Below are 22,375 nucleotides of genomic sequence, written 5' to 3'. Positions count from 1 at the left end.
GATTACCTGACTTACTAAAAAGCCCTATAATTAATTCTTAGACCACTCAGAATTTACCATTTTAACTAATACTACTTTGAAGTAAGAGTCTACTAAAGTTAAAAACTGTAGCTAATTTATTAACTATACACTAATCATGCACATAACTCAAGAGCTAATCTTAAACTTTTTCTAATAGCTCTTAACCAATAAAGTGCTTTCGCCTTTGTCAAAACACAGAGATCCACTGATACTAGGAAGGAAACCTGATTATCAGAGATGAAATAAACTTTAAACATAAAAATATAAATGTGCAACAGTTTACACAAAGATCAGAAGGGGACCTACCCCTCATTTTGATTCAAGTACTTGTATGCAAGCTTGAGCCAAAGTTGTACATGAGAAGGATTTTCCAGCACACTTGCTTCTAAATTAGCAATGTCATCAGTCTCATTTGTAAAGTATCTGACATCATCTGGAGTGACAACTGTATCCAAAGCTGGAACATTTATTCGGTTCTCCGGCTGGAAGGCTATAAGGACAAGTATTATTAGCTTCTAATTTCTCTAATCCACAGACTCGAGAAAAAAATCAATTGGCCTCATCTTTAAAATAATCTAAAAATCTAAAGCTCATAGCTTTCAGGTAGAGTGATCATACAGTTTATTGTCCAAACTAGGACACTTCTAAGAGTGAAAAATGACCTCCCTACTCTAAGGGTGACATCATCTGACAATTCACATTCATTAAATTGTAAAAGAAAATTGTAATTGAAGATGATTTATTCCAATATATTGAAATTAGTGAAAAAGTGTTACATTAATGTAAATAAGCACGAGAGCATATCTGCTAATCCACAAATAGTAAACAAAATACGTGAATTTAAGATTACAGTGCAAGATATGCTCGACAGTAAGTCACTCATTCAGATACTACTTTGTTCATTCATTTGTCCCTTCATTCTGTGAGGCTACTGCACGTCAGAAAACACAGACTCCGAGATGAGATAAAACAGAACGCCTGCGCTCAAGAAGGACACAGGCCAGGCAGCCACACTGCTCCCCTCTCCTCACTCAAGTAGGCTTAGCAGTATCCAAAGCTGTCACATTTACTAAAGAGTGATCCTTACGTTTACTAGACAAGGGCCATGAATACAAAACGTCCTGCAGTATAACGAGCAGTCTAGCATAAGGAAGACTAATTGCCTCAAAATGCCAAGTGGCATTACTATTTAAAAAAAAAATGAGATAATTTTTAAGAGCTAGCAGACTACACTAAGAGATTAGTAAAGTGTTAGACAAAGATGGAGCACCACAATGTAATGATGTGGGATCTTAAATTACTTCTCACCATACTTAATTGGTCCTGTAGATTGTTCCTCATCGCTACTGAAATTATTCTCTGAAATAGGTTTTCTCCAGAACTTTGGCTTCCACTTTCTTTTATCTTTGTAGGTTGTAAATGGAGGTGCTAAAGTAGATAGGAGAAGACTGTAGTTAACAGAACTAGTCTTTCATAGTTTTGAAGGCTACCCAAACAATACTGAAAAAAGAGCTAAATTTAGTCTATTGTGTTACTCAGAAATTACTTTTTTTTTTAACACACTGAGGACATAATGCCAAAAAATGTGCTCTCCTAAACTATAAGGTCCTTTTGAATGAGAGACAGACATATATATACTCACTGTGGCCTTTACTTTCATTGATATTGCTAACAAGGAGAACAGCCATCTGGTCCATTGACATTCGATCTTTGTTTACTCCAAAAAGTTTCTCAACATATTTCTCTGGAATTAGAAAAATGCTATTGTCATAAAAAACAGGGTTTACAGACATGAGGCTAATTAAAGAGTATGAAGAGAATAGCTTAAGAATTAAAGGTAAGTAAATGATACTAGTCAAAAACATCTATGGTCTTCTAAAGGACAAGGCCTACATTATCTTAACTTCTGCAGTGAATCCTACCATTTCATGTACCCAATTTGGGCTTTAAAAAAAAAAGTATTTCCTGAAAGATACTAAACAAGTAAGTGAAGATTAAAGTCTCAGATTGGCACTGATTAAATAGATTCAGTGACACTGTAATCATTCTAGGTTGTGATAAAACTGAATTTAATAAACACCAAGTCCCTTACTTCCAAAACACTTATGGTTTAAGGCACTAAATCTGGGGAAAAGCTTAACAGTATTTAATCACAATATCTGACAGTAATCTACGCTTTCTACAGTGTCAAAGTGTAAAAAGTCCTTTTTTATTCCACTGTAGAATTTGAAACTACAGTCATCTCAACTTCTACCACCCTCCTCTATTTTTGAAAACAGTAATAAATAAAAACAGGGCCTATTTTTAAATCACTGGTAAAATTTCTATACAACTATGTTAACATATTCTTCTAAATAAACTGAAACATTTAGAAGAGCTCCGTCAAAAGAACTTTCCACAGTAATGGAAATGTCTTATCTGCACAGTCCTACTGGTAAGCACTTACCACCACCAAGCTCAACAGCGGCTACCGAGCATTTGAAATGTGGCTAGTGCGACAGAGGAAGTAAATTTTCATTTTAACTAACTTAAATTTAAAGACCAACATATGGCTAGTGACTACTGTACTAAACAAAGCAGACCTAGATAAAGTGTCATAGATGAATGCACTGAATTCTTACAGCTATTTGAAGATGTCAACAACAATGGAATATAACAGTTTTAAACTGCCTAAATTCAAACTGTCACTTGGGAAACAAGAGGTCTTTAAAAACCTGCTGCAGCAGCAATTTCTTCATCGGTGCTTGTCTCTGAGCAACCAATCAAAGACAGATTATATGACAGAATGTCCTGGAATAGCTGTTTTCGGCTAAGTGTATAGTCTTGTGTATGCTGCCTAAAATAAAATAACAAGAAAAGATAATCATATATATATATATATATATATATATACACATATATATATCGGAGCTAAATAACCAAGACAGTCTTTTAAATTATAAAATGTTCACAAATAAGAACTACTTACCATTGACAGTCATCATCATTACACGTTCCTGTTAAATCAAAACGGCAGAAACACTGATCCGGTTCGATCATATTACTATATGATACTGAGCTTAGGGGAAGTTTTTCCTTGGTTCGATAGTATGGACTAAATCTAAGGAGAAGAAAGGCAGACAGGCACATTATGATGCTCAATAAACATTCCTTAGAAAAATTCTTTTTAATTTTTCTCTTCCTCAATCCAAGTTTCTACACTTTGAGCTTACTATTTATCTACTTCCTTAATATGAAAATTAACTCTAGGAAACAACCAGAATATTGAGTGATGGGGACAAGTTACTTTTACACCCAGGACATAAAATACCTGAAATAGAAAATGAAAAACAAAAATACCCTGTATTTTAAAAGTAGTGTTTTCTCACCACATGATAAAATGCTATACAATACTGGTATTTCTTGCACACATCACCAGCCAATCAAAACACTACAGAAAAAGTCTATACTACCCGATAGGTGCTTTGCAATTTTATGACTAAATCATATCAATTCAACAGCTTCTGGAAGTCTTTTAAAAAGACAAACCTCCCATGAAGTTAATCATCTGAAAATGTCAAATCAATTTATGAAAGCTGGCCAATGCATTCCTTAGAGTAACAGTAAAACTAAAAAAATAAAAATTAAAAATTCTCTAAGATGCCAGTTATTTTCATAAAATCTTCCAGAATTTTTCACAGTTCCACAAGTAGCCAGAAATTAGGATCTGGTAAGAATTAATAAGCCCAGGAGTGAGTTAGACCAATCACTTCCTATTTGGTTCAAGTCTGACAACAAGACACGTAATTTCTATATTCCCTGAAAGAATAAGTCCACTCTTTAGTGGCCATGATTCAGTTTTTTTCATCGTCATCATACATTCAAGGATGAGATATCATTAAGAACAAGAAGCAATCCTGAAACTCAAGCTTACTGAATCTTTCTTCTATACCTGTAAGACTTAAAAACTAGAAGGGGACTATGGTAGGGTCTAAATGGACATGGCTTCACTTCTGCTGCTTTACTCTGTGCTGTCACAAAATCCACATCCACCGAAATCTCCTGGAAGAGAAAATAATACCTTCATAAGGCAAACAGGGCTACAGTGAATTCTATAGATTTTATGAAGAATACGAAATGTTCGGTTACCTGACCACACAAAACCTTGTCTGTAATGCCTGTGGTGGTTTTTAAAATCAGTTGTTTTAAGCTGTCAGCTTTTAAATATAATTTTTGCAATTCACCAATTTTTAACCCTAGAAAAAGTTCTGGTTTTTCAACTGTACTTTTAGGTTTGGTTATACATTCTTTGTTAGGTGTATCAGTGTGCTTAAGGTTAGGCTTAGTAAAAGAATTGGATTCTAAGAAGGATCTTCTCCGTTCTCTGTTTGAACCAGACAAAATCTCATCATCAATATCATTTTCCTCCGTGTCCAGACTTAATTTATCTTGAGTCAGATCATGAAGTGAAGGTTGAGGTAAAGAAAATTCAGGTTCCTCTTCCACAAGTGGAGCGATATTTTGTTGTTCCTTTGCTTTAAGAGCCCTGGCTTCTTTTAGTTTCTGAATTTTCAGGGCATATTCATATTCAAGCTTTTGTAATCGTCTTTTTTCCATAGCAATTAGTTCTGCTGAATGCTTTCTTGGACTTGATATTGGAGAATTGTCCAGTCTCATCATTTTGTTTGGCTGGAAGAAAAGATGATACCAGTATTTTATATTCCTATGATTTTATAAACAATTTTTGGTAAGATAATTATGCTATCCCTACAATACAATGCCAACATTATAAAACTAAATCAATAATGAGAATACAAGTTTCACAAATGCGTCCAACAGTTTTGCTAGTTAATCTATGATGTACAAAAAACAAACAAACAAAAACCCAGTGAAAATAAATTTAAAAACAAGCTTCCAAAAATGTGGATGTCATTTAAAAACAAAGCTTTAATCTTATTCTCTTTGAATATGCAGAAAGAAGTTTGAACTTTAAAACATCTCTTACCCTCAAAAGTATCTCTAAAACCTTCCCATTTCCAAAAATAAAATATTTCTATAAACAACTTACTCCAAGGCGATCCTGTTCCAGTTTACGTTTTCCTATCTCTTTACTAGCCACTGCCTTTGCCCGAGCAAGTTCTTCTCCATACTTCAGAGTCAAAGCTTTCTTAATTGTAACACGTTGTTGAACTTTGTGAATCTAAAATATAAGGTAATTCTGCAAATGTAAATCTCGGGAGAGGAAATATCTTCTTAAACATAGTAGCTTTAGGGTATTCAACTGAAAATTAAAATACGCTAATAGTAGGTCTCAGTGGAGAATAATATATAGGTTACACATTATGATGGCTTTGGTTTATGATTTTATTAAAAATTTGGCCTAAAAAAATGTGTAGCAAACATGAGACTATATTTTCATTTAAAAAAAGAACATTACTTGTTCCTGAAGCTTCTTCAAAAACATTCTGTTGACACTGAGGATTTTCTCTGTTGCCTGAAGCTGTTCTGTAAGTTTTGTAATTTTTGTTTCAGCATTCCGAACAGATTCTTTTTTCTTGGCTTCTTGCTGTACTAGATTCTTTAAAACAGATTCATCTTTCATCAAGAGAATCCTAATTGGGAAATAACAAAATTCATACTGTTTTTCTAAACTAGTGGACTAACATCATAAGAATAAAAAACTTAAATAGTAGTAGCTCATTTTTAAAAATACACTTATGATACACAGGTGAGTATTTTAGTGGATAAGCATTTTCATATTCATCAACTGTGTAAGTTTTCAGATAGATACTGTTACATTTTATGAAAGCAGCTATGAGCCTGATCTTAAAAAAAAAATCATGTGTCTGGGTAATATGAATTACAGTTGAAAAGCTATTAATAATAAACTGTTCAATCTGGCCCTATATGACTTCTGACGAATGAGGACTTAAGACAGAAAATTGCTGTTTAGCTTCATTTATAATGCTAATATACACACAAATAAACATCTTATAAACATCATCAAGCACATTTAATTAACTTATAATATCTATCTCAATTTTATCTAAAGCAAGGCAAGGAAGGGGAAAAGGAAGTCTAAATTTTTTTAAGGCAGTCTAATTTTTAACTAATCAACAGATGTAAAGTTTGAAACTGAGAAGAAAAAAAAACAGGACAAAAAGACAAATTTATGGATGTAGATTTTCATCTTTTCAACTACTAAATACTATGGTTAAAAAAATGAAGGATCTTTTGCAGAAAGTTACCATATTTCAACAGTCACAACTGACATCTAGAATGAGTCATAAAGACAGAGAATATGTGATAGAGAGGATGGGGAGTACAATGACAAAGAATTTTCTAAAAATCTTTTCATCTCTTACAAAAGTTACTAAAGAAATAGAATCTAAATGAATTTAAACTCTTTTAAAACACATACAATACCATTTCTCATTGATAATTTTGGAGATTTACGGTCACCATAATATTTTATCTATAAAGAATATTTTTCAGAGCTCTAATATCAGATACATCTCACCATTACTGCACATCAATTTTTATAATAACACCGTATTTGATCATGTCTTACTGAGGAGACTGAGTAATGACTATTTCCAACTATCAGGTCCATCTTTTACAGTAAAAATGTGCTTCCAATAAAGGTATTTCAAAAAACATGCCAGAGGTTTTAAAGAAAATTTCAAAATGAGGAGTTTCATAAATGCTTTTCGCAATGAATAAGCCACAGATAAATCTGAAGGGGAAAACTCTCCTTTGAATCCCTGATACTCTTATTTAAACAGAAATACTATTACTTTATGTAAATGTACAATTCAACAAAATGACAGCCTTCTATAACTCTAAGTAAAAGAAACTAGCAATTATACAGTGTACTTATTATTACTGACACACACCAGAAAAATACATCCCTCTAATGCAGGAACATTTAGATACATGCAGTATTTAATTGGATGATAAGACTCACCTATGTTTTTTAAGTTTTGCTTCTGCATCTGTGACCTGCTTAGTAACCATTGCTATCCTGCCAATCCCATCAATCTCCGCATCAGAGTTTGCTGGGGATGATGGGCTTGTCTTCAGCTGATCTGATTTAATCAAACGCTGTTTCTCACGACTGAAATAACCAATAAGAGCTGATAAACTATATCAAAGAACAGACTGAAATTATTTTTCTTTAAAGATGTTTCTATTTCATAAAATAAAAATATTAACTAAGTGACTAACATACTAACAACACCCATGATGACCAATATGCATGACCCAAGTTGACATTCAAAGTTCATAGTGTAGTTCTCCCTAACAGCTTTTACCCTTTTCTAAGCTGTTTTTATCTCAGTGCTTCACTGTATTCAAGTCTACAGATGATCATCTGGCTCCCCCTCCTGTGCAAGTTACAAAAACATTAACTGTGCATCTTGGATAAAACCACCATCTTCATTCCCCAATGCCAATAAACTGTATACAGAGTAAGCACTGAAAAAGTACATATCTTTAAAGCTAATTACATAAAATGCCACTTACTTGGCAATCTCTTCCTTTAACAATCTATATTCAATCTTCTTTTCTTCAGGCAAAGCTTCAGGTGTTCGCATGGGATCATTTTCTTTTTCAGATTTTGGAGGTACTTTCGGCTTTGAAGCTTGCTAGAAAACATTTGAAGTCAACCAATCAACAGCTTTCATAATCCCACACTAAGATCCATGTTTTCTATTACCCTTGCACATTTATATACTTTTAGAAATAAATGAGTTTCTTCATCATTATTTTCTATAACTTTTTAAACAAAAATGATGCTGGTCATTAACCACCAAATTAATTAATTGTACAAATCCACTAAGTGGTTAAGAGCTACAGTTTGAAAATAACTGAACTAAACCATATCGAAACAACAGCTGCAATTAGGAATAGGGATAAAAGTTATACTTAGATCATACACTTAAATAAAAAAACGATTTTCTGACAATGTAATTCCAAAACAATAAATTTCCTTAGTGCAGAGGACAATTATCTACACAGGTTTACTATTTTGAAGAAGGGAGTTAGTCAACTGGAAACAAAAAAAGGGGATTTTTAATAGTTATATCTATCTAAATTTATATACACTTCATTATACAAAGTCCTAATAATACAAACTACTTTAAAAAATCTAAAACTCTGGTGTATAATTTTCAGGGGGAAAAAATGAACTTTAATGACTATCAACAAATCACTTTTCTTTTCATCTTTCATTGCTAAGCTTACCTCAGCAGTTCGTCTTGCTTCTTTAATCATGGACTCCAATCCACCAAAAACACTATTGGTTGACTTTGACGCCTCTCCATCAGATTCACTATCATCTGAATCATTTAGTGTTACAACCACTGATTTATGTTTTGGAAGCTGCAAAGACAGTGTATTTGTTATTCTTGATGATGAAAGTATCTCTATCCTCTTCTTGATACTACCACAATTACCTTGGACAAGTCACTTAACATGGTCTTGGACAAGTCACTTAAACTCTTTGAATTTTAATCCATAAAAACAATGGGTTCCAAGTAGCTAGTCTATGGTTCCTTCTGTTTATATTGCATTAATTGATTTTCCCAACTCCACTAATACTGGTTATATACCAAAAATCTAAAATATTCTATATTCTCAGTCTTTCTGGACACTACTATATCATCTTCTTCATCATTAAGTTTTATTTTCTCTAACTTTCTATGAAGAGCCATAAGGCTATCTAAATTAACTTCTTAAAAATCAAAGAAAAAATTAATAATTCTACATAACTATTAACAAAACTTTTTGGCTTTTGTGGTCATCTATAGAGGATAAGTGCCCAAGGTGGTTTACCTAACAGAGGCAAGATTTCATCTTGGGTTTCCTTCATTTACTTTACTTTGAAGCCATTAGAAAACAAGGTAGAAAGAAATTGTCATTTTAATCTCCTTAATAAATATCAATAAACATCATAAATTTTTCCATTACAGAATAGTCACTAGTTGGAAAAATATGAGCAAACCATAAACAAAGATGGGAAAAATTAAAAATATATAATTTGCTAAAATTGGCTCTAGAATAGACAGAAAATCTGAACGGATCAACTTATATAGAACAAAAATAGAGGAAATGGCAGAGGGAAGAATACCACTCTGATGAAAATAATGCTTCTCCAAAAACATTATCATAAACTACCCATTTTCAAGTGAGGAAGCTCCCATTTCACTATTAATACATAACAAATAATAAGTATGTTTGTATTAAATAAACTATGAGGTGAGGAATAAGACAGCAAAACTGCATACAAAGCTTCTCACAGGCTGTTTGTATAAGAGTAGGACTAGTTATTTTGTTTGTTTTTACCGAGATCACAGTTCGTGGAAGACGAGGTCCTCTGTGAAACTTTGGGTTCTGTATCCTAGGCTGAGATACTGTGTTAATACTGACTATCGACAGATTGCTTCTTGGCACAGACTGTGAACTGTTCAGAACTGGAGGTGAAGGTGGGTCACTATTACTGGATGTTTCCTAAATAAAGAAGAGACAGATTTAAGCATTTTTAAATGAAAAGAAATTTCTGTCATCTTTTAGTCTTGAGCAAATTAGTATTAGACTTATCCCTACTTAACTGAAAAGACCAATGGATCCCAGATTAGCAGAGAAGAGGGCTACCTAAAACTAAGCTCAAGAGCACCACCTAGAGGTTCAGGTACCTAAATTACCTCTGGCTTGAAAGCTCTTTTATTCGCTAGAGATTTAAGTAGCTCTTCTCGAAGCAGCATTTCTTCCTCCTCTTCCTCATCTGCAAAGGGTGGTTTTGGAGGCTGTTCTGGATCTTCAGGTGGAAGAGGTGGTAAAGGTGGCAGAGGAGGTAGAGGTTCAAGAGAAACACACAAGCCTTCCACATAAGGCTGGCTCAAAGGTGGTATAGACTAGTTATTGTTTAAAAAAGAAAAAACAGTAATTACAATGCAAATTTTACCAATTCCAAACGTTTATCTCTAGAGTAACATTAAATTAGAAAAAGGTAAACTTCAAGTTACTACTTTAGCTGTAACCATACGTGAACTAAGTATACTGTAAATCTCAGAACTAACCCAAATTCAGTATTTAGCCATGAAAAAGTGTGATTTTTACAAAAATATAAAAATCAATGATATTTGAAATATTTATCAACTTCAAGGTAAGTATACAAACTTCTCCATTCCCGTTCTAATCTTCATTTAGCATTCTAATGGAGAAATCAAATTTTACAGGGTTTATCCCCCTAGACAGCTACCTGAAACAAATAGATACTGCAAAATCAGAAACACATGATATTTAAGTAAAAATTAAAAATTAGGAACCAAAGTGCTTCTGGGAATAGTTCAGAGTATCTTAAGAATTAAGTGTCAAAAAGAGTCACCACTACCCTGGTAAATGGCTTCTTAGAGGCTATCCATAGTTAACTTCACCCAAATCCCTCAATTTGCATATATTTTTGCTCTAAAGGCTTTCCAGTGTTTCTCTTGGCATTTAAAACAGTTCAGGAAAGAAAGAAAAAACATTTCTGTCTCACTCTCTGCTCTAATATTCCCTCATCTTAAATTTCCTAGGAAGACACCAGATGTCTACCTAGGAACTGTGAAATGGCAAGGTTCCCACAAACCTCCTGAGAGAGGTCAGTTTGGTCTCTAGGTTCTTTCAATCTAGAAATAACTTCAGAACTTTTACTTTGTGATTCCTCCATTTCCTTTTCTTTTTTTCTTTTTTTTCTTCTTTTTTTAATAGGGACTGGGAGCTCTTCAAAAAAGAAATTTACTTGCATAGACAATGCTTTTATTTTACTGGATTTTCAAATTAAAAATAACTGTATATGTCAAAAGAAGAGAAATGAAAAAATTTCTAGAAGACCCTTAATGCACTTAAATCCTAATTCCCTCCTAAAAAAATTCAGAACAGTAGATAATCTAATCCTGCTTTGGAAATTTTTCTGAGGCACAAAGAGAAGAAAGAAGGAAACATGCTAAGTACTGAAAGTCAACATGAGATTAAAAATTAGCTATGAAAAAAATCTACCAAATGTATATTCTGTTAATAAATAATCAATTGTTTATTCCACAGATTTCACGGCTATTAATTCTGGTAAGCAATTATGATTTTTTTACACTCTCTTCAAATCTAACCATTAATTAATTACATGCCAGCTTCTCAAAACAAATTAGAATAGACACAAATCAACAAAATTTTCTTAGAAATTATATCAATTCTCACTTACAGAAACCTGAGGTGGCGGAGGCAAAGAAATAGATGGTGCTGGAGAAAAATACCCCAGTGAACATTCAGAGAAGAATGGTGGTTGCACCGGTGAAGGAGCTATTAAAAAAAAAAAAAAATGTAAGAATTTAATAACAGAAATACTTCAACAGAAATAAATTCATGATGTTTGAAGAAATACAACTGCATCAAGATAGAGTCCAAGTGAGTTTTAGTAATCTGCAGTAAAATCTTTAACCTCCATGAGACCACCTCCACTTACTTAAAACTGTCCTTATATCATCATATAGTCAGCCATCCTCTTAAACTGACACTTAGTCCCTCAAAACTCTCTGCTTTGTTCTACTTTTCACCTGATGGTGGCAACAGGGAATAGAGCAGGAAAGGCAAGAAAGATACATTTTTAAACAAACATACTTTTTAAGAACTAATAAAAGAAAAAATTCCCCTGAATCTGCATACATGTCCCAACCATAAGAAAACAGTGATGTGGTGACCCCATTCTTCCCTTCATACGGAGCAAAGAAAAGTGAACAAATGGACTATTTTAATTGGATAGAAAGCAAACAGGACTAAGAACGAAAAGAATTACCTACTGTATTTAATCATTAAAGTGTACATTTTTCCCATTTTAATAATTCTGAAATAGTTATTGATGAATCTCAGTTAAATTGTTAGCATTTCTTCTTCCTTTGTAGCAGATAAAAATAATCATGCATTTTACCTTCAGTGGTTTCTTAAGTGAAATATAGCAGATTCAAAGACTACCCTTGTAACCTAGTAACCAGATAGCCTTAAGGAAAATTAATGTTTCCTCTTTGTCCCAGTTGTCTCTCACGTCAATATGGATATTAACCATATGCCTTATAAGGGGCTGACTTGTGGCCCAAGCGATATTATTTATTACACACTGGCCTTTATTTAAGGATTTTACTTCTTAAAAATGTAAATATCTGTAGTGAATATGGTAAAAAGTTAAAATTTACAAAGCTGACTGAAGAATCCATTCTCTGCATAATAATTTTTTTACAAAATGCTTTTAAAAGGGTAGACCATGAAGTTATTTTCTAGAAAGAGTAATAATAATATCGTCAATACTTGGGAACTACAATGAATCCTCTCCAAGAACCTGAAAATAAGAAAATTAGATTGACCAAAAAGAATTAAATTATGAAATCAAAATATAAGATTATTAAATATGAGCCCAAATATAATAACCTGAAAACGAGCACTTTTGCTAAAATATTACCCAAGTCATACAGATTCTGTCTTCTCTCTAGACACATTAAAGTGGGTTTCTAATTTGCTCTCACAGCCAATCATCCCTGAATATCAACCAAAGCAAGTCTCTAGCCCTCAAGGAGAGTCAGATCCTGAAGTGCACAATCTAACTGAGGTACAGCCCAAACAGTTCTAACCAGCTGTCCTGAGACGCCACTAGTACCACTTCCCGTCTCCATATTCCTGCAAAGCATCATCACTGGAAGGCAGAAGGAAGCCCAAACACAAGAAAGATCCCTTTTTTTAACTAAAGCAAAGATTGTCTTAGATATAAAGATCCTTAAGAGGTCAAAGGTTTGTTTTTAAAGCAGTGTTCTCATCTTTCCCACAATCTACACTTTTTAGATCCAACAAATAATCATACAACACTGCCTTTTTATTAAAATGCTATCTAGAAAGAAATACCTGTAAATAAAGGTTAACATTGACACATTTGAGGTTTGCTCTTGAAGTATCTGTAACACCAAATGATGCCTGGTTGTACAACCCACCAGCAAATCTCACTTTCACTACACATTTCCTTCAAGGTTCTAGGTAGCCTTGTGACCATTTTCTATTTAGTGATTGTGAATACGCAAATGTTTAAAGTTCTAGCTCATACCTGGAGAATTGTTTTCACTATCTGTATCCATAGCAACTTCTTCATAGTTATCATACTGATAAATGCCTCCTCCACCATCAGTAGGTTGCTTATCTAAGGATCGTCTCAGGTCAGGATCTGAAGACTAAGTACACAAGATGGTTTTTTTTTAGTTTCACATTTTTCTGTCTTAGTCTATTCTTAGGCTAGAAATTATAAAACAATTAATAGTTAGCTTTTATGGAACAGTATCAAAAATCATGGTGATCCAGTTAGAATGTCTATCACATCTGATTTGGGAAATTCAATATATATAACAGATACACTGTGGTGGACATTTTACAACTATCTGACAAAACGAAGTGAACAAGTACTATATAGAGATGAAATCCCCCATAGCGAGCTGAGCTACTAAATAATCAGCTATTCCTCTAGAAAATGACACCAATGACACCAAGGTCATAAATAGTAATGCTCCTTCCCTGCAAGTTAAGAAATCAGATAAACAAATTCAAGTTTTACACAATCAAAACCATGTTTAGAACATTGCCCAAATAATCCAGTAACATTTTAATTATCAATAAATTAATGATAGTTGAAAACTGAAAAACGTTTGGTCACTATGCTTGTGTCTTGGCTTTTTTTGGTTTTTTGACTTTTTACAATGTTTCACTCCTAGACAGTTCATAACAAACTGAAAACTAGCAAAACCTATCCAGAGGGATATAAGAGTAATGTGCAAATATAATACTTCTCTAAAAACAAAAAAGATTCTATTGAAGTGCTTCCTGGAAGTTCAAAGTAAGACTACTTACAGAGTTCATAATTCTGAAATTTGTCAGTGGTAATAGCACTAGATCAATATTAAATCTCCAGTTTACTTCCTGACACCATCCATAAAAGAAAATTTCTCACTCAGTCATTATCAATGACTTATAAAGGCTCACAAATGCTTGATAACTACATAAATTAGCCACATGCACTAAGGCCATTACTACATGATGATGTAACTTTCTTTAAAATAGTTTATACCAATTCATCATGGCACATTTCTAATTCTACACCACTCAACAATGAAAAACTAATGAAATTCTGCCCCTGTACTTAGGGAATAGCCATTTTTAGAACAAGTCCTCACTACAATTCAATAATATTACTTTCTTCTATAATAGAAAGTGATGAAAAAGCTAAAAGCAGGCTTTGCTAACTATAATTTTAACCTTTCATTTCTATTTCTAATACCTGAAACTATAAAAAGGACACATTCCTAAGTATAACTCACCTTCCCTTCTCCCCCAAAGTTATTTATATAATGAGCTCTCCAAACAAAAGCCCTTAGTATTTTTTCTCAGTTGACTGATTTCATGAAGTAGGACTATAAAGACACTGAGATTTGAGCAATGTTTTGATGTTATATTTTGAACTCCTTACTTTACTTCTCGATCTCCTCTTTCCACCAACCAATTTCATGAATCGATTGTACTGCTCTTCCTGATTTGAGAGATCTCGAATTTTTCTGATTTCTTCTTCTCTTTTCCTTCTCTCTTCTTCTTCAGCTTGTTTCCGCTGATCCTCCTCTTTCTGTCTTTCCTGTTCCTTTTGTTGCTGTAGTTTCTTCCATGCCTTTGTTTGCTGCTTCCTCAATGCTTGTTTAGCTTCAAGTGAAAAATACAGAAACATCAGTATCTATTAGAGCTGGAATTTTCTAGAATATGAAAGAAAACAAGAGCTTTAACAATTATTTTCATTAACTCATATATACAGCTGCTCCTCCAAGGTCTATTTACATAGGATTGTTTATATAGGATTGCCCTGTAATTCCCCAACTCAAAAAACTTTCTGAATTAAAATCTAGAAACTATACTGACATATGAAATCAATTAAAAGAATGTAACAGAAATGATCACCTGTAGTGCTAATTTTTTTGGCCGAATGTGTTTTTGTGCTGGTTTTAACTTTTTGCTGCACGGTTTTCGTCTTCGTCAGCTTTTCTTTGCTCTCTTTCATCACCTGCTGTTCTTTTTGTTGCCATTTTTTACTGGCTGACTGGAGAGCCAAAAGACGAAGCTGCAGTTCAGACAGCTCCTCTTCATCTTCGCCAAGTTTCTTTAAAAGAAAGAGATGCCATTTAAAAATTCTACTATTCGACCTTAAACATATTACCAAATCAAATCTTCTATAAGATTAGAATTTAAAGTTAGCTTTAAGGCAAGTATTTAAATGGTAAATATAAATGAGGAAACAATAACTTAGCCCTACACTCTAATAAATCAGTTCCTATCATACAAGCAGAAGACCGATATGTGGAGAGCATGTGTATATATGTAAGTGTGAAGGGTTGGGGGTGGAGTGGGGGGTACAACTGATGGAACAGAATCATGGGGGGAAAAAGTTAAGGGTTAGAGATTGACATTTAACTGGCTTCAGAAACAAGAAAGAGTAAAATTCTGACGGTAGTGACTATAAAAAGAAATCAACCCAAGGGAGGTAAGGAATGAAGAATAAACTGGTTCCAAAATCACATGATTCTAATAGTCTTACAAGTAATACAGAGAAGAGGTACAGTGAATGTCAATTCAAAGTTGTAAACTATTTAAAATATATATTTTATAATTTGTTACATTAGTGTTAACACTGGAAAAAAGAAGTTAGTGTTGAAGGAAAAAATATGTAAACATTTGCTTATATTTGAGCATTAAATGTCCTAAAGCTACAGATATTTTATTTGAATACTGAAAATATTTTGAACAGTCAAGACTTCTTCAGGAAAGTTAAAACAGGCAGATAGGTTACGAGCAAATGTTTGAGAACTTTCTCCCACTTGAAATAGCTTCTTAATTTTTTCACTCTACTTTTTTTTGAGAAAAAAATTTTGTATTAATCCATTCTGTACATTTTAGCTAAAATATAACTGAAAATGTCAGGCAACCTAAGCAGAGGTTCTTAATTGGAGTCCAAGAGACCTGGGTGAGAGGGAGATAAAGGAGTCTTTTGGCCTCCCCATCCCTTGAAATTAAACACAAAGCAGTATATTCCTCCTTTACGTGTATGAATGGAAGAGGAGAGGAGACTCGAAAGAGGCTAAGACTCAAAAAAGTTAAGGACCACTTATCTAGTAATTTTTTCTTATAGGTGAATTATAATTACATTTTTAATCCAATTAAATTATTTAATTCTTAAGCTTAAAGCAAACAGGGGATCCTACCTACTGGTTTCATTTTATATAAACTATTATAAATCTCTAACTGAACTACCATCATGTATTTCAGCACTTCAGTTTACCCAAACCAGGATATTGTTAACCCTTTCACTGTTGGGAAATATATGTAACAAATGAGCTTAAAAATTAACATGAGTCTTTTTTACTTTAAGTCACTTAAACATACCAAATTCTACAGCATAGTACTGACATTCTAGGGCCATGCTGTCCAAATGAGAGCAATGAGCCACATGTAGCTATTTAAATTTAACCAAAATTGGATAAAAACTTTGGTTCCCCAGCCACACTAGTCACATTCTAAGTGCTTAATAGCCACATGTGGCTAATAGCTACCGTACTGGAGAGTGCAGATGTAGACCACTGCCATTATTGTAGAAAATTCTATTGGACAGCACTGATCTAGAGTTTATCTAAATTAAAGTTATCATTACTGTTCTATTCAGACTTAAAAAGTCTTTGATTACGTTTAGCTACTATTACTATTCCTTTTGGAATTAAAAAAACCACTGATTCTGTCACTCAGCTATATACTTAAAGCAGCAACCTGACGAGCAAGAGCACTGAACTTCAAACTCCTTGTTCTGACACTTAAATCCTATGTCACTCTAAGCAAATCACAATCTACCCACGTGAATCTTAGCTCATCTGTAAAACTGATGTTAGCCTATCTTACGGAGTTACTGTGAGGACAGTCGAAAACATATTAACATATAGATGCACGTGTGTACGTGTATGTGCATGAATGTCATATTATCATCCTTAAATTCAGGGCCATCTCTTTCGTAAAGCTCCTAGGCTCTTTGCATCATTTCAACTTACTCCAAAAAACTAACTGAAATCTTAATAGAAGAAACTGCAGATATCTCGGCTCTCTAATTCAACAAACAAAAGGCTTGGGCCAGTGAGTGCGAATTACATGTCAAACCCAGTGTACTTCTGTACTTCGACCTCCTGAACCTCACAACAACCCAGAGAACAGATGACATTAAGCTCATTTTACAGAAAAGAAAACAGAGGCAAGAAAAGGCTAAGTAGCTTACACAAGATCACTAGCTAGTAAGAGGAGCTAGAACTGGACACCCAGTCAAGGTCTAACTCCGCTTTCCCACACAGCATAATCCCCCCAAAATAGGAAAAGAGAATCTCTGGATGAAAATTAAAAGTTTCAATAAACAAAGCAAAAAGATCATCTACAGACACATAGATACAATTTCACTGAACCCAGTGGAGATGTTCTGAGATGTCTCTCCGGATTTTCTTGTTTTCAAGGTTATATCCAAATGGAGGTATAGCAATGATGAAAGAAAACAAGTGAAAAGCAAGATAGAATTTCCCTTGCAAAAGAACAGAGTAAAGCAGTGCAAGAATCATCTTACAGAGACACCCAGCCCCATACGGAAGTATCTTACCTTTTCAGATAGAATATCTGAGGCACTAATTCTTCTTGTTAAATTTTGTTCTTTATCTTCTAATCCTTTAAAATAAAACAGCATACTCTGAATACTTTAAAAGATTGCTACAATTAAAATAAAATGCTATACAATATTTATTAGTTATTTTTTTGTAAAGAGTCTCATTAAAGGGTCCCATTTTCTCAATCTCCCAACCAAAAGGGAAGAAATGTTGCTAAAGAAAATGAAAATCTGACCACTTTTCATAGCAGCCTTATTTTGGAAAGTTATAAGGCAAACCAATTCAAAATATTAAATTATAAATTAAAAACACACTATGAGAAAATGACATCTGAACTAAAAACAATTATTTCAAATAACAGAATTTGTAGAGCAGATAGATAAGAAACAAAGCTTCATTACTGAATGAATAGATAACACACGGATAAGAATATATGATGATTATTTCAGATCTCTAAAGTTGAAATGAATTCAACATTTAGAGACTGTATTGGATTAATTCATTAAAGAAATGTCTTCTATTTATCTAGGAAAGCATCAGCAGAAGTAGGTTAAGTATTAAGATTAAGTCCATCCACACATTTCCAGAATTCTAGCCTTGGACCAAGATTTCTGATAGTTATTTACAAAATCTTATTTATACGTTAATCTAATCTATGACAGCTCTACAAATCACACAATAAAGTTACAGGGTATTTACAACAGTACTGAGAGGGACACTTTTGTAGCTAAAACAGGTGAAGTTAAAAACTAAGAGAATCTTTCCTCAAGATGACACAACTGAATTTGTAAAGCCAGATTCAAACTAAGTCTACACTTGAAGTATAGTTTTTTCGTATTTTTTTTCCCCATAATACCAACTGCCAGTGTTCCAAACATCCTAATTTGATTGTTCAACAAGGCCTAATGGTAAAAGAATAGGCTACTTATTCAACAAATAGAAATTATCAATAAAGTGCCCTAGAAAAAGTACACGGAAGGCTCTTCAACCACCAAACTTCGAGTTAAGTCAGTTCCACAATGAGACTTGTTTTAGAAATGTGAATCTGTCATAACATGATTGACAGATTTTCAATAATAGAAGAAGAAAGCACCAAACATTTCTCCTACGAAAGAAACTTATGAGTTTCATTAAGTAATTACAAGTCTATTAATTGACAAGGATCTCTCTCGTCTATAAAAGGTGGCAGTACCTCCCCTGAAGGTAGCATAGAGCCAAGTATCTATTAAGCTGGCAGACACCTAATAAGCACCAAGCACAAATCATAAACTTCAGGCCATAAATTCAGCTTTACACAAAGACTGCAAAAGCAGGCGATGGTTTAAAGGACCGAATGTGTAGTCAGGCATTGTCCTACCACTGTCGTGCCTCTCTACAATATAATTATTATTTCAATTCTTACTCAGTACTCCCAAAATGAAAACTGGTCTTGTGCAGTCATGCAGTATTTTAAAAATTATTACCTGAAATTCGAAACTGAGCTAGAGACAATCATCAGGACATCGGTGGTAGTTAAAATCATAATAATTGAGAATACCTCAGAAGAATGGAACACCAAGGACGTGAACAGTTAAGTTACAAAGGAAAAGTATTTTTTTTAAAAAGGAAAATCAGAAGGTTGTAAGAAATTCCAGAAAAGTACAGTATCACAGAAATCTCAAAGTTTCAAGATCAGTGAGAAAAACATTACTGAATATAGATAGATGTATCTACTTCCTATAGAATATTCTCAACATTTCAGCCAAAGTGATCCTTTGAGAATATAAAACAAATGATGCCAAGAGCCTGGAAGAGCTCCTATCTCACTTAGAATAAAAACCAAAGTTCTCATAAAGCTCTATATGTCCCAACCTATTACATCTGACCTCTCCCACTATTCATCCCCCAACTCTCTCTTCTTTAGTGGCACAGGTCTCCCCGTTACTCCCCAAATATGCCACAACTCTTCTGCCTAAGGTGCATTATTCTAGTTCAGTGATTCTCAAACTTCAGTAGGCATTAGAATTAACAGGAAGACTTGTTAAATACAGATTGCTGAGCTCCGTTTTCAGAGTTTCCACTTTAGTAGATCTAGGGTTGGGCCTGATAATTTGCATTTCTGTCAAGTTCCCAGGTAAAGAAAGCCCAAAGGACACAGTTGGAAAATCAGTGCTCCAGCTATTTATTCTCTTTGCCTAGAAACTTCTTTTCCCCAGATATCCAACTGGCTATTCCCCCACTATCTTCAAAATCTTTGTTTAAATCTCACCTCCAAATTCATGCTCTCCTGATCACCCATTAATACTGCAGCCTATACCCATTATCTCCATCCTAACTTACCCTCCTAGGCTTTTTCTCTTTCTATAATTATTATTTACTCATCGTATTTACTGTCTCCCCTTCTTAAAATACAACCCCATGAGAGCATAAATGATTGTCTATTTTGTTCACTGATGAATTTATAAGACTCTGGAATAAAGTGTTCAACTAATTTTTGAATAAATGGAAGAATGAAACTAAAAAATGAATGAAAATCAAAAATGAATTTTGCCATCAGGTCAAAGTAACTGTGCCATAGTTTCAGTATTCTGATAGGGGCAGAAAAGCAAAATGCACTGAGTTAAGAACAAGACGTAAAGTGAAAAGAAGCACCGTAGACTAGCCTTTCCAAAAGTCTGGTTAAAAAGAAGTTAAGGGACAATGGAAGGAAGGATTGTTTAAATTTTGGGATGGAAAACTCAAATATGTTTATAATAAGAATCCCTTAAGAGAAAGTGGTTAAAGATGAATCAGAATAAACAATACACAGAGCGAAGTCCCAGAGAAGGTGGGAGAAGTTAAGAGCTAGGAATCAGGTTAAAACAAAGTGGCCATAAACAAGAAGGGTACCACTTCCTCAGAACAGAGGAACTGAAATGAAAATCGATATGGATGTAAGTTTACAAGCAGGAAGTGAAAAGCTGAAAGTTGAGTGAGATCACCTGAAATAGGAGGTAAGCTCATTGGCTAACAACAGGGATAAAAGTTGAGTAAAACCCTAAAAGAAATGACAAAGGTTTAGAAGAACTGTTGAGAGGAAATAGGGAAAAAAGCTGACCCATAACAATTTAAAAGTTTAATGGCAGAGCTGAAAGTTTTGCTGAAGATTAGGGTACGGAAATACATATGTTTTAGCACTAATCATATAATCTCTTGATTCAGATAAATTTTAGCTTTTCTTTTCATCCAATCTCTCTTCTACACTGCTGCCAGTTATTTTTCTAAAACTGACATCATTTTCCTGCTTAAAAATATCTGATGGCCCAACTAAGGTTTAAAGAAAATCTAAATTCCATAGCAAGACATTCAAATTCAAGGCCCTTTGCAATCCAATCTCAATCTATCCTTTTATAAATTTATGTCCAACCCCTCTCCAAAGCACACATATATCCCACGTCGCACCCATATTAGACCAATCTCAATATCCTTTAAAAGTTCTCTGTGCCTTCATCTGCTCATTTGGTTCCTTCTGATTTCTCAGAAAGATTCATTTTCCAAGACATATATCAAACATTTCAACCACTATAAAACCTTTCTAAATCCAACTGAAGACATTCGATCCTTTCTTTGCATTACTGCAGGCTTTCATTCATTCTTACTATATGCCATAATTATTGCATATCTCTTCTATCTCACTGGGGTATAATTTTCAAAACTGCCTATCTGGAACCATGGTCCTAAGCTGAAAAACAAAAAACAATTCCCAAAGAACGTGTAACCAAAATCAGTCACCACTTGGGTTTGCAACCAAATTTATACCACATGGGTTGCCTTGAAAACTTCAAATATAGAGCAGTCCCAAATCAAAAGCCTACTTAGCTGCTTAACAGCCACAAAAGTAAATCCTCTGTAGGAAATCCACCTTTGTACAGGCCTCCAAAAATCTTTACCAGAAATGTTCAAAGGAAAATGGACATCTCACTTAAAAAACAAAAATCACTAAACATTCAAGAAAAGAAGGTACGAAAAATGAGAACCAGAAGAAAGAGCAAAACCATCAGAAATTAGACCCAGATATAGAAAATTAGGAGGCAAAGGAGGAAAACAAAACAAATCCACAGTTAACATGTTTAAAGAAATAAAGATAAATTTGGAAAATAAGGAGAGAGAAAAAATAAAAAACAATGACCAAAGTGATTTAGAAAACAAAATAAAAATGAAATACTAAAATAAAAACTATAACTGAAATTTAAAACTCAATAGGTGGGCTTAAAGCCAATCAGACATAGCTAAAGAGAGAACTAGGTGAGCTGAAAGATACACCAGAGGAAATCTTCCAGAATGCAGCAGTCATAAACAGATAGAAACTTAAACAACATTAGGAGAAATGAGAGCTACAGTGAGATGATTTAATATAACATACATCTATACAGAGTTCCAAAAAGGAAGAGTCTGAGACAATATTTTAGGAGATAATGACAATTTTCAGAATCAGTGAAAACTAGAAGCAAAACAAATCCCAAGCTGGACAAAAAAAAAAAAAAAAACAACAACAACAACAACAAAAAAAACCTACAATACAGCATAGTTAAACTACAGATTATCAAGACAAAAATCAAAACTAGGATCTTTAAAGTAACTTTAAAAAAAAAAGACAGGTTACCTTTAAATTAGAAACTATTAAG

The 22,375-nt window shown here is 33.6% G+C and overlaps 1 protein-coding gene across 2 annotated transcripts in view; it reads right to left on the bottom strand.

Moving 5' to 3' along the window:
- Positions 1-22,375, bottom strand: part of ZFC3H1 (zinc finger C3H1-type containing) — a 46,631-nt gene that overhangs the window by 15,965 nt on the left and 8,291 nt on the right. Inside the window, exons 3-21 of one of the 2 annotated variants that reach the window (XM_032493757.1) lie at positions 17,729-17,793; positions 15,007-15,205; positions 14,531-14,754; positions 13,121-13,244; positions 11,240-11,337; positions 9,705-9,914; positions 9,346-9,510; positions 8,245-8,382; positions 7,525-7,646; positions 6,968-7,144; positions 5,438-5,612; positions 5,069-5,200; positions 4,150-4,689; positions 3,953-4,062; positions 2,990-3,121; positions 2,736-2,857; positions 1,664-1,765; positions 1,330-1,449; positions 328-511 (exon numbers count right to left, since the gene is read on the bottom strand). In XM_032493757.1, coding sequence (XP_032349648.1) covers positions 328-511; positions 1,330-1,449; positions 1,664-1,765; positions 2,736-2,857; positions 2,990-3,121; positions 3,953-4,062; positions 4,150-4,689; positions 5,069-5,200; positions 5,438-5,612; positions 6,968-7,144; positions 7,525-7,646; positions 8,245-8,382; positions 9,346-9,510; positions 9,705-9,914; positions 11,240-11,337; positions 13,121-13,244; positions 14,531-14,754; positions 15,007-15,205; positions 17,729-17,793 — 3,139 coding nt within the window. The remainder of the gene's footprint in view (positions 1-327; positions 512-1,329; positions 1,450-1,663; positions 1,766-2,735; positions 2,858-2,989; positions 3,122-3,952; positions 4,063-4,149; positions 4,690-5,068; positions 5,201-5,437; positions 5,613-6,967; positions 7,145-7,524; positions 7,647-8,244; positions 8,383-9,345; positions 9,511-9,704; positions 9,915-11,239; positions 11,338-13,120; positions 13,245-14,530; positions 14,755-15,006; positions 15,206-17,728; positions 17,794-22,375) is intronic. The other variant, XM_006191106.2, reaches the window with a different exon arrangement.

The sequence above is a fragment of the Camelus ferus genome, chromosome 12, assembly GCF_009834535.1.
Source record: "Camelus ferus isolate YT-003-E chromosome 12, BCGSAC_Cfer_1.0, whole genome shotgun sequence".
Classification (NCBI taxonomy): domain Eukaryota; kingdom Metazoa; phylum Chordata; class Mammalia; order Artiodactyla; family Camelidae; genus Camelus; species Camelus ferus.
Note: the sequence above shows the minus strand (reverse complement) of the source record. Positions and strands in the feature narration are given on the sequence as shown.